At 44.1% G+C, this 18,306-nt stretch overlaps 1 protein-coding gene across 1 annotated transcript; it reads left to right on the forward strand.

The window, feature by feature from the left end:
- The first annotated feature begins 11,948 nt into the window (after positions 1-11,948).
- LOC123430254 (protein BIC1-like) lies at positions 11,949-13,107 on the forward strand. Its single transcript, XM_045114129.1, has one exon. It carries the CDS (start codon positions 12,280-12,282, stop codon positions 12,757-12,759), a length of 480 nt encoding a protein of 159 aa, XP_044970064.1. The 5' UTR covers positions 11,949-12,279; the 3' UTR covers positions 12,760-13,107.
- Positions 13,108-18,306: the final 5,199 nt, after the last annotated feature.

The raw sequence follows: 18,306 nt of genomic DNA on the forward strand, positions 1-18,306 counted from the left end.
GTGGATACCGTTACTTTCTCACCTTCACCGATGATTTGAGTAGATATGGGTATATTTACACGATGAAACACAAGTCTGAAACGTTTGAAAATCTCAAGCAATTTTAGAGCCAAGTTGAGAATCATCGTAACAAGAAGATTAAATTCTAGCCATCTGATCCAGGAGGAGAATACCCGAGTTATTAGTTTGACATGCACTTAAGACAGTGTAGAATTGTTTCACAACTCATGCCGCCTAGAACACCATAGCGTAATGGTGTGTCTAGACGTCGTAATCGTACTCTATTGGATATGGTGCGTTCTATGATGTCTCTTACCGATTTGCCACTATTGTTTTGGAGTTATGCATTAGAGAGAGCTCCATTCACTTTAAATAGGGCTTCATCTAAATCCTTTAAGACGACACCGTATGAATTGTGGTTTGGCAAGAAACCTAAGTTGTCGTTCCTTAAAGTTTGGGGTTGTGATGCTTATGTCAAATGGCTTCAGCCTGGTAAGCTCGAACCCAAAGCGGATAAATGCGTCTTCATAGGATACCCAAAGGAAATAGTTAGGTACACCTTCTATCTCAGACCTGAGGGCAAAGTGTTTGTCGCTAAGAACGGGTCCTTTCTCAAGAAAGAGTTTCTCTCGAAAGAATTGAACGGGAGGAATATAGAACTTGATGAGGTTACTGAACCATCACTTCAACCAGAGAGTAGCACGACGTAGGAAGATGTTCCTGTGGCACATACATTAGTTGAAGAGGAAGCTAATGATGGTGATTATGAAGCTTTGGATCAAGTTAGTATCGAACCTCGTAGGTCGACAAGGACACGTACTGCTCCTGAGTGGTACGGTAATCCTATCTTAGAGGTCATGTTGTTGGACAATGATGAACCTACGAGTTATGAAGAAGCGATGGTGGGTCCGGATTCCGACAAATGGTTAGAGGCCATGGAATCCGAGATGGGATCAATGTATGAAAACAAAGTGTGGACTTTGGAAGTATTACCTGAAGGTCAAAAGTCTATTCAGAACAAATGGATCTTTAAGAGGAAGGTGGACGCGGACGGTAATGTCACCGTCTATAAAGCTCGACTTGTGGCAATGGGGTTTTTACAAGTTTAAGGAGTTGACTACGATGATATTTTCTCACCTGTAGTGATGCTTAAGTGTGTCAAAATCATGTTGGCAATAGGTGTATTTTTCGATTATGAAATCTGACAGATGGATGTCAAAACAACGTTCGTGATTGGATTGGGGGGCGGATCGTGATTGGATTGCGAAGACGTTCGACTATATCAACCACGTTTCTCAACGCTTTCGCTTAGCGATCTGCAAGGGTATGTAGATGCACACCCCCTCTCGTAGTTGTTCATCTCCATATGTTGATCTTGGTGAGCGTAGGAAATTTTTGTTTCCCATGCGATGTTCCCCAACACTAGGATGCAGGAGAGGAGGCTGAGAAGAACAACGAGGACGATGACGCTGCTGTAGCAAGACGCGGGAGAGGAGATCGAGAGGAAACACGCTGACGATGGTGTCAGGGTAATATGACGCTTAGAAATAAGGTATTATGTTATCATGTAGCCCGAACCTGGGTAGATTCTCGTGTGTTCTACAATTTCAGTTGGTGTTGATTCACATCATTGCACCCTCTCCACGAACAGGAGAAGCGGTGACTTTCGCTCCTCAATGTCTCGTGTGTCTTCTACACGCGCGCCGACAATCTCCATGGCCTTAAACACGAAGCATATCAACAGAGGTGCCGACGGGAGGCGGGGAAACCCTAAACGACCGGTCATGTGAACGACGGGAGCCTTTCTTTATTTCTCGGGAAGAAAGCAAACACGATGCTACGACGACCTTTGAATGAATGGCCATATTGAATTCAAAGCAACATTTTTTTTGGATCTACAAAGCAGCAATTTCAACGTTGCGGGAGACATATACTATATCACTAACTCCCTAGAATTAAAGGCCTCTCACTCAATTAAGGTCATCAATTTAAAATTGGGTCGCTGGTTTTGACCGAATCAACAATATCTTACTCAGTTATTTTAATTAACTATGCTCTTTTATTCCATTGAGTAATTAAATATTGGATTTCGTTCGTAATTTTGATTGGGTCAACGATTTTTAAATCAATTAAAAGCAACCGACATATAAAAACTTATCAATCCTAGGCACCCTCCCTTTACCTAGAAAAAAATAACATCAACATATGACACTGTAGCATCAATATAATAGATGCATGCACCTACACATAATTGTTCCTACATAAATATGAGTTGATTAGTAGATCACAAAATTACACCGTGAAAACCCATTAAAACATCACATTATATGAATAAAAAAGAAAAGCGAGTCCATCTTCCCGACTAAACAAACCTAATACTCAATCCGTTCTAAAACCTAAGGTGTATTAGTTTATTGATGAAAAGTTATTTTTTAACTTTGACCAAGTTCAAAAGTATGAATATCGACATCCACAATACTAAATAATCAAATATGGAAATGTATTTCATGATAAATCTAAGAACCGGATTTGATATTATGAATACTAATATATTTTTATAAAAAATGTGATCAAATTTAAAGAGGTGTGACTTAAAAAAACTAATACACCTTATATTTTAAGATAGATTGAACACGACAATTATATAAATTAAAAAAACATCAACAATGCAGTAAAGCGTGTCCAACCCTTCTACTTCCTCCGTTCCTAAATTTAATTCTTTTTAAAGGTTGTATTAGGAGACTACATATGGATATATGCAGACGTATTTTAGAGTAACTCCAATGGAGCGATCCATTTCGTCCGTCATCGTTCGTTTGGGTTGGTGCGGACAAAAATGATGGCCTAACGTGTCGATCCATTGCCAAAACGCGTCCGTTTTGCGTCCGCGCCGACCCATTTCCGGCCTAAATTTGGGACCGAAATGAGTCCACGCGGACGCGAAGCGGACGCGCGCGCTCCCTCGGTGTCCGTCCTCAATCACCGCGGTCAACATAATTTATGACGACCGCCATCCTCGGACCCACGCGTCAGCGATCGCGGCCGGCCTTTTTTAATCCGAGCGTGCGGTGGGTTTCGCCATCTGCTTCCAGAACCCCATCCGTCCACATCCATCCATCTCCTCGACGACCAAGCGACCGAAACCCTAGCACACCATGACCGACGGCTTCCCAAACAAGGGCAAGGCCCCGCTCTACCCCCGCGCCATCTCCCCGCCGTCGTCTTCCCACCGACCTCGCCAATGCGTGAGCGTCTCGGTGCACCAAGCGCGGTGGCACTGGGAGCACCGCGTGCCACTCCCTTACCCCGATGTCACGTTGCCGCACGTCTGGCATCTGGGTCCGGAAGAGAATTACGGTGTCGGTCGTGCCGCGGTTGGCGCGGGTGCATGCGGAGGAGGTGAGCTGATGTCGGCCTCTGCTGAGGGCGGAGCAGCGGCGAGACCCCACGTACGCGGCTGACTCCCCTAACTGGGAGGTGTGCTCGCGGTGGAGCACGAGGAGCAACGCCGTCGTGGCGTGCGCGAAGTGCAGCCAAGAGGCCCTCCGTCGCCCCCGCCTGTCGTTAGCGACGAGGACCAGGAGGCTGAGGCCGTCTACCAGGCGGCGCTCGCTGGTGTTCTATGCGACAACGAGGAAGAAGCGCGGCGCATGGCCGACGAGGAGGCGGCGTACCTGCAACGCTCGCAGAGGCCATCGCACTGTCGGCCGCCGGCGACTGCGTCGTGCCACCTCCGCCGGAGCCCGAGCCCGCAGAGCCGCGGGAGGTCTACCAGTGGACCAGCGTCGTCCAGGAGTTCGTGACGGCGCCGCCCATCTGGCTGGGCGCGACACCGCAGCAGGAGCAAGCCTACCTTGAGGACTGGAGGTCGCAGCACCTGCGGGCAGAGCGCGCCTAAGACCTGCGGCTCATGGAGGTAGAGAAGGGGAGGAGGAGGAGCGACAGGAGGCGGAGGAGGAGGAGCGTGCCCGTGCTGCTGCGCTGCCACCGCCACGAGCATAACCCGCGCCGACGGGGCACACGACGGAGGCGCAGACGGCTGCATTCTGGAACTCGGTGTTCCCCTGGGCCGGCCCTACGCCTACGCTGGTCGACCTCACCGGCCCCGACAACGACAACGACGACGACGCCTAGGGCTGCGTGGATGTAGTTTAGTATTTATATATTTATTTAATGTAATGCGGACGTGTGGACTGTCGCCGGCCTTCGTGGCCGGCTTTTAATATTTAATTATACATTATGTGTTTATTTTTTACGCCGGCAAAAATGAATCCGGCCAGCGTTGGGCACACGAACCGATCCATTTGCGAAAGCAGGCGTTCGTGTCCGGCTGACCAACCAAACGAACAAAAAACGAACAAAATCGTCGTCCGTTTGGATCAGCCCATTGAAGCTGCTATCAAAGTATAGATTTATTTATTTTATTTCGTATGTAGTTCTTTATTAAAATGTTTAAAAAGACTTGTAGGTTAAAAAAGGTCCAAGACGTTGCGATCGGCCGGTACAATTGAACCGGCTAACTTTATTGATGTCCGGCTCAATGAACAGAACAAGACCAGAGAAAAGAAGAAACGTCCAGCTGGGTACACGAGCGGTGCCCATGACGGCGAGAACGCGCATCGCAACCTGGAGCTCCGCCGGGCGACACGGGGAGCTGCTGCTGGCTGAGGAGCGATCAGAAGGGTGTGACGTGCCCAGCTCGGCCCAATGATTTAGGGCCGTTTCGGGGAGGAGGAGGAGGGCGATGGGAACCCGCCGGCCGCCGCGTCGCCATCCTACGAAAGGTAAAAGACGGCAGCACGAATATACACATTCAAGTGCCGCGCGCAGCCCTCGCCAAGCGTATGAGCAAGATTTTGTAAGAGCCGGCAGCCAAGCAAAGCTAGTTCTGCGCGACCCTCGTTTGCGTGGATCAGCGCTCTGGTTGTTCTGGTGCACGTATCATTCCACCCTGCCATCTCAGTCATCCAGCTAGAGTACCATCAAACCGAACAGTAAATTAGGAGTATTTCCTTTTCCTCGATCACTACTACTCCCTTCATTTCTAAATACATATGTTTTTATTTTTTTATTATAAAATACATACAGATATACGTAGACATATTTTAGAATATAAATTTATTTATTTTACTTGATACTCCCTTCGTTCGTAAATATACGTTTTTTTTAAATTTACACTAAAAGACTACATATGGATATATATATATAAACATATTTTAAAATATAGATTCATTTATTTTGTTTCGTATGCAATTATCTAATGAAATATTTTAAAAAATATTATATTTACAAACGAAGGGAGTAGTCTGTAGTAAATTTTCTAAAGAAACTTATATTTAAAAACAACGGAGTAATGCAACAGTGGCGGGAGGTCCCTCTCCGCCTCCTGCGCGGCAGCAACCAGCGATTCGTGGCGAGCCTCTTGTCCTTATCGTTCTTCCTACCTTCCTTTTTTGAAATAATTTCTTCCCACCACCTGGCTGCTCAAGTTCTCTCCACCTGTTGCCGCAGGCCCTGGGCCGTTCGTTGTGCAGGTGCACAGGACCTAGCAAACGGGCCGCCTTGCGCCATGGAAACGGTGCCTCGTGCCCGCGCATGGAGTATCTCCATCAGCTGTCCAATTAATATAGGGTATAAAAAATCAGTGGAAGTAAAATTTAACATAAAAACGAAATTTTAGAACACTCAATAATAATATATTTTAATGCATGTTATAAAATGGACGTTAATAACCACCATGTCATCATACGATCACAAATTGGGTCATGTCATCATAAGCATGCATAAATGACGAAACTGATAATGTTAGCCATTTTTATGTATTTTCAATTCTTAAAATGTTTTACTGTAAATAAACAATCTGGTTGAAAAATTGTTTTCATCATTAAATTTGTCGCGACGAGATCTTTAAAACTAGATCCCATATAGATATGTTTCAATGACTTTTTTTTATTAAAAGTTGGCATGTCTATTACACATAAATTGTCATAATGATTACATTGAAGTTACCATGATATATTTTAACTACTTTCTCTTCTCTGTGTAAAGTAAATTCTGACATGTTATAAAAAAGGAATTAAGAAACTAAACTCGCTATGATGAATTACTAAAATTTATCATGATCCATGAAATAATTTGGACATGATTCATAATTAAAAATAAACATGCCATCAATTACTTTAAAAATGCATGGTCAATGACTCAAATTTGACATGAACCATAAACTAAAATTGCCATGGTAAATTACTTAAATTTGATATGATACATGCACTAAATTTTGCTATGGTTCATATAAAAAATATTTTTCATGTTCAAATTATTAAAATTGCCATGATCTATAAACTCAATTTGCCATGATGAATTACTAAAAATTGTCATGATCCATGAATTAAATTGCCATGGTTAATTACTAAAATTTGTCATGGTCAATTAATAAAAATACCGCGAAAAATAGTTGAAATACAATGGTAGCTTTAAATTTAGAAGAAAAACTAGATGAAACATGTCGTTGTAACTTTATTGTAAATATTATGACAAATTCATTGTAAACATCATGTCAACTTTTGACCCCAAAAAAGTCGTCAAAACATACAAATATATGATCTAGTTTTAAAGATCTCGTCAAGACGAATTTAATTTTGAAAACAAATTTTTAATTATATTTTTTATTTAATATATAAAACATTTTTAAGCCCATAAAACCAAAAAAATTGATGATGTCATATGTTGATGTGATAAGATGAATGGTCATGGAGACATGTAGATCATGTTGCCTCGTACCATACGTGTGGACGTTATCATTTAGGTATAAAATAGGACACTCATCAACACATTATTTTTTTCTAACAAACATCCAAACTACATGATCACAATGCATACTTCAATTCACCTGCAAAAAAAAAATTGCATACTTCAATTTAGACTTTCAAACATTCAAAGTTTTAAACATGCAACAATCTAAACTTCCAAACTTAAACATAGTACTCCTTCTGACACACTACTGACATACTACCAGTGGCGGACCGACCATTGGGGCGGACACCCCTGGTCGCCGGTGGCGGAGGATCGACCCGCACGTTCAGATCTTTCCACCACGTTTCCTTTGGCAGTTGTCAGAAAGCTAGCGGCCGCGACGATGTCCTTTGTTTATGTGTCGAAGGGGTTTGTGTGTGAGGGCATTGAGGGAGAAAGAGATTTGGGCTGGTGGACTGGACCTACAGTCCCAAATGCCCAATGATTAGCTCTTCAAAGGCTGGTAATCGACACGTCACATGTCTTTTGTTCGGTTGTTCCCAATCGATCCAGAAATCAACCTAGCTACCGTTGAACCGATAAGACTAACATAGTATTACATTTACGATAATTGTAAGCAACGAACCACTAACTTTTTGCAACATTACCGAACATGTCGATAGGAATCCGATCTCGATCCCTGCACGCACAAAATGTGGTCGAAGGGAATTGAACCCATGACCAAAGGGTTGCTGAGAAGGCTATCAATCGTCCATGCAATCTCCTTTTTTATGTCTAGATGCATGTAAGTTTGGTTTTGTACTCATTTCGGACCTTTTTACTCCGCACATAAAAATGGTCCAAAGTCAAATTTCATAAAGTTTTGACCATAGAATCAATGGATGGATGAATAGTTTTTTTTTTATCGAAATCTAGATCGATTACGATGCAGACGTGAGGAGTGGATCGGCGAGCGAACTGCATGCACCTCGCACGCACGCGTCCTGCTATTTTGGGCCAGTGTGGAGGCCGGACGTGATGAGTGACCCTGATGCATTGCTGTTGGACCATCCTAATGCACTGGACCTTTCTGATATATACGTACAACTAGAAAAAAAATATATATGTATTCCTCTGCATACAGTCTGGCCCAATGAGCTCCGCCCATGCATATATATGAAAAAAAGATCAGGATATGTACAATACTAAGGTGTACAATATAAAAATTTAAATACATGACACATATAATAATATTGATCTTGTATTATGAATGTTGATATGTTATTATATACAATTTGTCACACCTTAGAGCATCTCCAATAACATTGCTATTCTGACTTGCTTAAACCTGGTATAGCAAGACGAAAGAAAAGATTTAGCACCCCAACAGTTTTTTTTTCTCCAACAGCATTGCTATAAAATTTAGCAAGCCTCTCAATGACACGTGGGGTCATGTGCCAGGACCAGGGCAACATGAATCTAGGGGACGGTGTGGTCCACTTGTCAATGGAACAAATGGATGTAAGGGACCACAAAAACTGGGCTGCTAAAAGTTATAGCAAGTGCCTCTCCACTTTGCAAATATACCAAGTATAGATGCAAATATAGCAACTTTTGTAAAACAATTTGGGGGGGGGGGGCACTGATACAAAGGCTGTTGGAGCAACATTTTTGGGCCAAGTTGCTATATTTTTAGTTTTTAGCAATCTTAGCTAAATATACAAAGGCTGTTGGAGATGCTCTTACGAAGTTTTACTTTAGACAAATATTATATGTAAAATAGAAAATAACCGGAAGGAGTAATTCACTCAGAGCGGGTAAAAACAACCATCAATCAAGGCCACTTTATTGAACTTTTTGGCCCAATAACCTAAGCACGTCATCCTTATTTGTTGTCCAATAAATGGAAAGAAGTTTACTTTACATTATTTACTACTTCAATAATTGTAAATGACGAACGTTTTTGTATTTTCTTTGTCACGGTTTAGAAGGCGTGCTTGAAAATTCTCTCGAACCTAGATGATTATTGATTGACTATAAGAAGAGCTGAAAAATAACATTCATACTATGCATGCATATAAAAGTAATATACAACAAAGTATTAATTAGCTGCTATGAGTAAATGTAATGTGTCTTAAACCTTGTCTATTATGAAAATGCACGTGAATTTAACCGTGCCTTCTAAACTGTAACGGATGAAGTAACTACTTTGCTACATAAACTTTGACCCAGGGAAAAAGATTGTTGAGAAAACACCATCGACAACTTTTGTATAAATAGCATGCCAATGCACGCATCGATGACCTGATAAGTTACATACCAACAACGAACACTTTGACCCAAAGAAAAAGTTGTTGAAACATAGCCAAATAACTTTTTATGTAAATAACATGATAACTTTTGCACCGTAGAGCCGATAACTTATGTGCAAACGCTGCGGTAAATCTTGATCCATGAATTGTTGGGTGGGAAAACATACCGCTCGATAATTATGGTATAAATAACATGGTAATATATGGACCGCGGACTTGATAAATCACATACAAAAACCGTGATAACTTTTTTTGACCCCCGCATAGTGGAGTTGACAACTCACTTACAAACGCCGTTTTAACTTTCTACCCCGAGGATTAAAATTGTTGAAAAGCATACCACATATAACTTTTCTTTGAATGACATGGTAATATACACAGATCAGAGATGTTAACTCACGTACAAACATCACGATACTTTCTTGACTCTAGGATAAAAGTCACTGAAAGACATACCCCCTGAAAATTCTATGGAAATAATATGACAATATATACACATAAGAAATGTTGATTTACTTAGCCCATGCATACGTGGTAACTTTTTACCCAAAAAAAAGGTCCTTGAACGAGAATGGCGTTTTGGCTCCCGGGAGCCATGGAGGCCTTTATTTTTGAAAAATTCAAATTCAATTTTTTATGGTTCAAAAATTTCTGAAAAAAATATGCATGTATGTAAGGATGTAACCTACATGTGTGTAAAATTTCAGGTCAAAATACTTTAAAACATGATCTGTACAAAAAAGACAAATTCATGGTCTGAAATGATGAATAGTAACATGTGTTAAACAGCCTCAGATTTTTCTTTTTTGCACAACCCTCTTTTCAACGTATTTTATTCTGAAAATTTACACACTTGTGTATCTTCATCTATCTATGTATTTTTTTTAGAATTTTTTAAAACATTAAAATACAATTTTTTACTGAATTTGAAGTTTGAATTTAAAGGCCTCCAGTGAGCTCGGGAGCCAAAAGCAATATTCGTCCTTGAACATACTACATTGGGAACCAGTTTCGCAGGTTTTGTGGGGATGTTTTTTTCTGTGAAAGTCCTTGCACATACCGACGATTTGACCTACATTTCCTTGAAGTTTTGAGATAAATATAATATCGGATGACATCATTTTTTTGTCCTTTTGTGCACACATGCATGGGCATATGCGGGTAGGGAGAAGGTTGGATGAACCGTTTTTTATACCTGGTAATTTCTATGTAAACAATAAGGTAAGTTATGTACCATAGACAAAATAACTTAGATACAAACATGTAAATTTGTACCGGACAAAATCGTTAAACCATATCAACATGAGATCTAGTTTCAGAGATTACGTTGAAGAACGGAATTTGAATCGGACGGATGATCTGAGGCACAAACCATTTTGATTTTGCTTTTTATGGAATCTTTATCGACATCACTTTTTTCTTTGTATATACATGCACACATAAATTTAATTGAAGACATCCACATTCAAATAATTAGAAGCTCTTCTAGAAAAATGATCTCGCAAAGGTTGGAAAAAGAGGTAGGCATAAACGGGGCGGTGCGACGCTTAAGTGCCCTAGGCATGACCTTGGCAGTAATATAGTTTTTACTATCATGTTGTATTTGTGGCATTACATTTATATTGATAATATGGCATATCAGTAAGTTAACTATCAGGTAATGTCGTTGAAATTTGACCTGTTTGCATATGTCCAATATGACACGTTTTCGCACTTGTACAAACAATTTCTTGCTTATTCTGCCTAGAATTTCAACTATGTCCTAGACACGACATTTGGCCATGACCTAATGCCTAAGCATGCCTATGACATTACACACTTTGGTTGAATTGTTATTTAATAATATGACTGCATGTATCACATTGATAGGCCGGAGTTTTTCCTCCTTCTAAACATTGCTTTTTCCAACAATGCATACGACCGTTGCTCCGTTGCATTGTAAGAATCAGAGATATTTCAATAACGTTACTTAAAAGTTAAAAGCATAACATTCAACAAGTATCAGGCTTCTGCAATTAGGAAGTGTGGGCCAATTACTCTTTTTGTGTTTATTTACTTCGAATATTAGTTTTATCTCAGATCAAATTTCTAAAATTCGACCAAATTTATATAAAAAAATAACAACCACATTACCAAATCAATACCATTAGAACCAACAAGTGGTTGGATGTTTAGGAGGACAGTGGTGTCCTTAGCCCAACCGTGTTCAAGTCCCACGCTTGACAACGGCACTTGCATTTTGCTGGATTTATTGCAGGCCTTCTCGCGGTGTGCTTTCAGTGGAAGAATCCGTCGACTACAAAGGCGTCCGAGGTAACTTCGTCAATCTTAAGATGACATGTCGGTTCAGTCTCTCGGAGATGCTAGGAGTAGGGTATGTGTGCGTGTATTTATAGGGATGTGTATTATGTATCGTGTTTGAAAAAAAACTATCATTCAATATATTTTTGTAACAAATATTTTTTTATTGTGAAAGTTTAGGTTGTTTTTTATAACTTTACTAATCAAATTTCATGAAATTTAACTTAAACCAAAGCTAATATGCAGAGTAAAAACAAAGCGCGGGGCAATTATTTAGCAATGGTCATGAAGAAGAAATTTGATTGGTAGGCTCGGGTGGATCGTTCATCCCTCCTTCCTTCGTCTCATCAGTAATGGCAGGTCAGAGTCTCGAAGTTAAATGGGGATACACGAGCACTGACTGCTTGGTGGCCCCCGCAAAAGATCAAACCAAATCTACTGGAGTCTGGAGGTATCTACCGATTGGCCGTGGTGCATCCAGCCCGCGCCGCGTTCCCACCAGCCTCAGAAACGCAAACCGCGCCACGCAGACGCAGCCCCGCACACACACATTTACGCCCGCGCGCGCCTCACAGTTACTTTACCTACTACTACTACTTCTACGGCTCCGGCCTCCGGCCACGTCGCGAGGGCAAGGGCAGCCACATATATGGCGGAATGCGCCGCAGCGGCAGGCCACGCTCACCTCGCAGCCACCATAGGCGAGCCCCTTCCATCTCCTTCCCTTGCTCCTCCTAACGTGTCCGCCTCTTCCCCCAACCGTCCCCCACCTCCCCCCATCTTTTAATCTCCCCCTCGCCCCCGGCCTCGATCGTTATATTTGGGCTCAGCAAGGCAGCAGACAACCGGTGTTGCCAAGGGCTCAAGAATCATTGCTGTTCTAGCTCGCTTTTGCCCGCGTAATTAGTGTCTGTATCTCTGCTCGATCGGCTGCATGGCATACTCCGGCGACGTCGAGGAGGTGCCGGAGCACAGCTCGGCTCACTCGGCAGAGGCATGCACGGGCGGCTTTGCGGAGGAAAGCCGGCCGGTCGCGGCCAACGCTACATCCTCAGATCACCATGCGGCGGTGGCGGCGCAAGAGCAAGCTGGAAGAATGTCTACGTCCAAGGAGAAGCGGGAGGCGGGGAAGCTGCTACAGCCAGCGGACAAGGAGGAGGAAGGGGAGAGCGCGCGGGAAAGGCTGAAGCGGCACAGGCGGGAGATGGCGGGGAGGGTGTGGGTGCCGGAGATGTGGGGGCAGGAGAAGCTGCTCAAGGACTGGATGGACTGCTCCGCCTTCGACCGTCCGCTCGTGCCGGCCGGCTTGCTCACTGCGCGCCGGGCGCTCGTCGCCGAGTCCTGCGCGCGCCGCCCCGCCCCGGCGCCACGTGCCAGCTCCGGCCCTCTCCGGGTGCAAGACGGCTGCTCCTGAGCTACTGCTTCACCCCTACATGCACATATGCCTAGCTTCTTCTTGCTCAAATAAGATACTGCCCTTCTTGTTTCGGAGTTATGAAGGTCGATCTTTTTGTGATTTAATGGCGATGATGTGAAAAATTACATTTACATTTCAGCTTATTTAGCTTATAGTACTGCCAATAATCCAGAAACGATACGATCCGATTGATGCAAAATCTTAGCTAGTGATCAGATGATCGACCGAGGAGCGTTGTTCTCTAAGTCTCTATAGATGGATGTATATGTTGTGCTTGATGATGTTGTTGGCACTGTTAAGAGCCATATCATATGTGGTAGCTATTACCTTTGATTAGACAGTTCGGTGAAAAATATCTATAGGCTTTTAATGAGTCAATACAATTGGATTGCAGGTATAGATCGCCATAAAGCTTAGGTTCGAATTAATTTGCGCTTGTTGTTTCGTCAGGTGAACCTTTTTCAACACTAGTGACGTGGTTTCATGCCATTCTTTCGTTTCTTCTTCTCCTTTTGAGGAACAGATTCTCGCCTCTTTCGTTGGTTGTAAGTGGCCACTGCTCATTTGGCATTAACCACGTGACCTAGCTAGTACATGTTGCGCGCATAACCTTGCTACCTAGTAGCTCAAAAGCATATGTGTAATTATTAATTAGCATAACTTTAGAACTGATTCAGCAGGAGTACACTCGATGTACATGTAGCACTCTCGTTTACACACACTTGGTTCAAACTGTACAGGAATCTTTGCTGGCCAATGGCTGCTTCTAGAAGCTTCATATATATCTGCGTGCGTGGTCAGTTTGATATGATCGTGGAGTAAGGTGTGCCACCTACTGAATCGGTCTGTAGGACTCCTGTAGGCCTACTACTGCATCATGTGCGTGTTTCTTTTAGAATTTATTACGTGCGGAAATCCGCACAGTTGTTACCAACCACTTAACTGATCACTCTGAACACTCTATGCAGGATCACATTGTGACTAGCAACCGGGCCTTTTTGATCTCCTCCAGCTTCTAACTTCACCAGCTTCATAAATAATTTTGTTCACAAACATGCCCTTACTAGTTACTACCATTAGTTAGGGCATCTCCAATGTCGCTTCCCAAATAAGACTCGCTATCGATGTGTCCGCAAACACACAAATAGATGAAGGGAAACACTTCCCATCGGCAGAGCGAATCCTATCCCTCCCGCGTTGCCACCCGCGAGGCGACCGGGGAGGGCTCCCCGATCTCCTTCTCTAGCTCCCCTCCTCCTCCCTTCTCCTCCCTCTTCGCCGCCAGTGGGCGTGGTCGGGTGAAGCCCTGCCGGCGCCGACGGCGGCGGAGCTGCTTGGTCTCCCCGCTTGTAGGTGTTGGTGCGGGCTGGCGCCGTCGGGCCGTGTGAGTGCCCGGGTCGACGCTCCAGAAGATTTCCCTTTTATTCCATTGTCGACGTGCGATTAGATTGTCTGTCACATTCATCATCACATCATCTGCATTGCATCGGCACTCCGTTGCCGCTAGTTTTCAAAACTTGCATCCGTAGTAGTTGCCAGTTCTTTATGTTTTTCCCGTTGACCGTTTTAAGACCAACCACACAGACACGCGCCCGTGGCATTATTAAAATATTTGTTTTTAAAAGTGTATATAAAACTTTCTTGGATTGGGTTGAAACTTGGCGTGCGGTCTTAATATAGTGTAGGTAGGCCACCTGCCAAATTTCATCGTAATCGGAGTCCGTTTGATACCCGAACGATCGACCATAGCGGCACCGCCATGGGTTATTATCGGACGTTTTTCGGTGTTTTAAATATCGTGCCGGGCCGCAAACTTTCCACTCTCCTTAGCCACCACCACTCTACACGGCCCACTAGCCCAGCCTAGCCCTACCTGCGACCGAGGCCGTCCGATCGCGATCGCGTGGTCAAAAACAGTGCGAAAACCCCCTAACCCTAGCCCTTTCCCTATTTAAACAACCCCTCCTGTTTTGGACAAACCCTAGCCCTTTCCCTCGATTTCCGTGCCTAACCCTACCCAGCCGTGACCTCTCTTCCTCCTCCCACCTCCCGGCCGCCAGGGCCCGCAGGTCCGCAGCAGCCCTCCCGGGACCGAACCGGAGCCGCCGCCGCCGCCCGCGAGCAAGCATGCGCCGCCACCCACAAGGGCTTGCTCGCAAGCCTCCCGCCTCGTGCGCCTAGCAGCCGGAGCCCCGCCTCGAGCCAGCCATGCCGGACCGCCTGCTGCCGCCCCAAGCTCGCCGGTGGAGCGCCCCACCACCAGCGCCACCTCCCATGTCGGACGCTGCTGCGATGCCGCCAAGCCCCGATCTGGCCGCCCCGACCGAGCAGTTGCTCTCCAGCCGCAGCCCCAGCTCCCGCCGATGCCCGCAGCATGCGCCACGAGGCCTCGTTGTCGCGATGCCGTCGCTCGACCCCGATACAGATCGGATCGGGAACGGTGAGGTCCAGTGTCGTCGGGCGTTGACCCGCGGCTGGGCCGATCTCACTCCAGCCGGCCCGAGCCTCCGCAACCATCAGGCCCAGATCCGTGCGCAGCCGGCCCACCTCCACGCAAGGCCCAACTTCCCCTGCGCACTGAGCCGGCCTCCTTCAGGACCAAGGTGAGCCCCCCCTCGAGCCCTCTATTTTGAGCCCGTGCGTAGTTTAATTATCCTGCACCCACCTTGTTTTGGCCGAGTAGTAGTGAATTCGGTCCGTAGTAGTTTTTCTTTTAACCTGCGATTTTTTTCCACAAAAGATGCACGATTTTCAAATGCCCGTAGTTTTTAAACCGTGCACCGGATCGTGACAAATTATATATGTAAAACGTGTAGAATTTCGCTCAGATTAATATTTTCCAACTCTCATGCATATTTAAAGCTGTTTAGTGTGCTGTTTGCATTGGTTTGCATGTCGACGTGATAGAAACGGTTTAGGTCGTAGTTATTTAACCGTAGCTCCGTTGAAGATGAGCCATATATGTAAATGAACTATAACGACGAGTAGAATCACGTGAACCAATTTGTTTTTCCTTTAACAAGCGTAAAAGGTGATTAGGACAAATCTAGACAAATTTAGAATTTAACACATGGGGTCATTTTGGCGATGCTATATGTCGTTTCCGACCTAATTTAAAATGCCTAGATAGGTAGTTTAATTTGTGCTTCACCCCTTGCCATGTTTAACAACATTTAATATTGCCGTATAAATAAATGTGAGTGAACTAAATAATTAAATGTGAAGTTCCGTCAATATGCAACTCGTTGCATATTGAGCTTCACTTAATGTGTAGTGTTTGACTATGTGAATTGCCATTGCCATGCCTTGCATATTTAAACTGATCATCCATCATATGTGAATTGCATTATGTCGTGCATGTGCCATGGTGAATATCGTGTGTTGATTCTTGTTTCCGGTTAGCTTCGTCTCGATAGAGTTCCGCAAGCGTGTCAGAATGTGAGGATCCATTCGACTACGTCGGCTCGTCTGCTTCACGGAGTCATTCTTCTTCCAAGCGGGATCTCAGGGAAGATGATCATTTCCTTAGATACCACTACTATCATTGCCATGCTAGTTATGTCGTTTCTATCATTATGTCTCGTTGCCTACCGCCTGTTAAATATCAGCCTCCCAACATTGTCATGAAAACCTTCAACCATTCTACAACCTAGCAACCATTGATTGTCTATGTTACCGCTTGCTTAACCATTGAATAGCGTTGCTAGTTGCATGTGCAGTTGCTTCCATGTGCAAACATGGGTTCCTTGTTATATCACCATATTATTGCTAATTAATTTAATGCACCTATATACTTGGTAAAAGGTGGAAGCATCGGCCTTTCTAGCCTGGTGTTTTGTTCCACCTTTGATGCCTTAGTTTCGGCTACCGGTGTTATATTCCATAAATGAGCGCTCCTAACATGCTTGGGGTTGTTATGGGGACCCCCTAGATTCTCGTTTTGGGATAAAGCTCGTCTCGCAAGGCCCAACATTGGTACTATATTTGTACAACATAATAATACTGATAATACTGAAAAACATAGGGTGTCATGAACCCGAGGAGTAATTCAACATAATACAGGGGGGCTAGTGCTGATGGTGTTGGTCCCAAACACATCAGCTCATTAACGCTACCCGGGGCAACTCGGCGTCTGGCGTGGTAACCATAGCTCATCCGCCTTGTCTTGAGAACGAGATACGTGATTCCTATCGGGATCGTCGACACGCCGAGCGACCTTGCTAGAATTGTTTTACCTTTCTTGAGCGTCTTGTGCGAGGATTCTAAGGATGCTTTGGGTTATCTCGAGGTTGAGGTTTTCCAATAGGAACCCAAGGAGATCACGGGTTTCCCTGGTCGAGGTCATTCAGTCGCAACGTGTGGTAGTTTGTGCTGGACTAGTTGGAGCATCCCTGCAGGGTTAAATCTTTTGGAAAGTCGTGCCAGCTGTTATGTGGCAACATGGGAACTTTGTTTAACACACGGTTCAAGAAAACTTGCATTAAACTTAATTAAAAATTACCCACTGAGTGCGTAACCGTGACTGCCTCTTTCGTGCACGCCTTCTCCGATAGAGGACACAACGGGGTTTGTCTGACGTAAGTAGGTGTTTAGGATCATTCATTTGATCATTATTAGTTCACGTCTGATATGTGTAGATCACCCCCTCTTTTATTCTTGTACTAGTAAGTTAGCCACCTCAAATAAATGCTTAGTCGCTTGCTGCAGCCTCACTACTTAACCATACCTCACCCATTAAACTTTGCTAGTCTTGATACCTTTGGAAATGAGATTGCTGAGTGCACTGTGGCTCACAGATTACTACAACACCAGTTGCAGGTACAGGTAAAGAGTTACTTGGCGCGAGCGCGTTTATTGTTCATTTGGAGTTTCTTCTTCTTCTTCTTCATCGATCTAGGATGGGTTCCAGGCCGACAGCCTGGGATAGCAAGGATGGACGTCATTCTTTTATCATTTGTTTTCGTCCGTAGACGGACCCTGCTCTTCTTCATGATGTTTGTATGTATTGTACTGATGTGACTCTGATGTAGCTTGTGGCGAGTGTAAGCCAACTCCTTACACTCATCTTGTCAGTACATGTACTTATAACAATATCCATTCTAGTGAAATGACAAGATGTGTTTCTATCCCTGTCGAGGCCCTCGCACCAAAATAAGGATAGGACCGCATCTTGGGCATTACAAGTTGGTATGAGAGCCGTACCGACCTAGGAGCCCCGTTGATTGATTGAACTTGGCCGAGTCGAGTCTAGTGAAAAAACTATTTTGAGTCTTAGTTATATTGGAGAGTAGGCTTCTTTTTTCTCCTTGTCTATGCTCTGGTGAGGTTCACGACTTAGGAAATTTTAATTCTACTCCTCTTCACACTCAATTTTTTTTACGATCACGCGGATATTTTTGGAATCTATATGATGTCGATGTGATGGAATTCTGACTTGGTACCTCGTGCTGTGTTGATTTTATTCCAGGGAGTTGAGCTCCAGGGGATTCTGGAGCACATCGTTATCATTCAGATTTCTTAGTATCTCAGGATGAAGGATGTTCG

Source organism: Hordeum vulgare, chromosome 2H (genome assembly GCF_904849725.1).
Source record: "Hordeum vulgare subsp. vulgare chromosome 2H, MorexV3_pseudomolecules_assembly, whole genome shotgun sequence".
Classification (NCBI taxonomy): Eukaryota; Viridiplantae; Streptophyta; class Magnoliopsida; order Poales; family Poaceae; genus Hordeum; species Hordeum vulgare.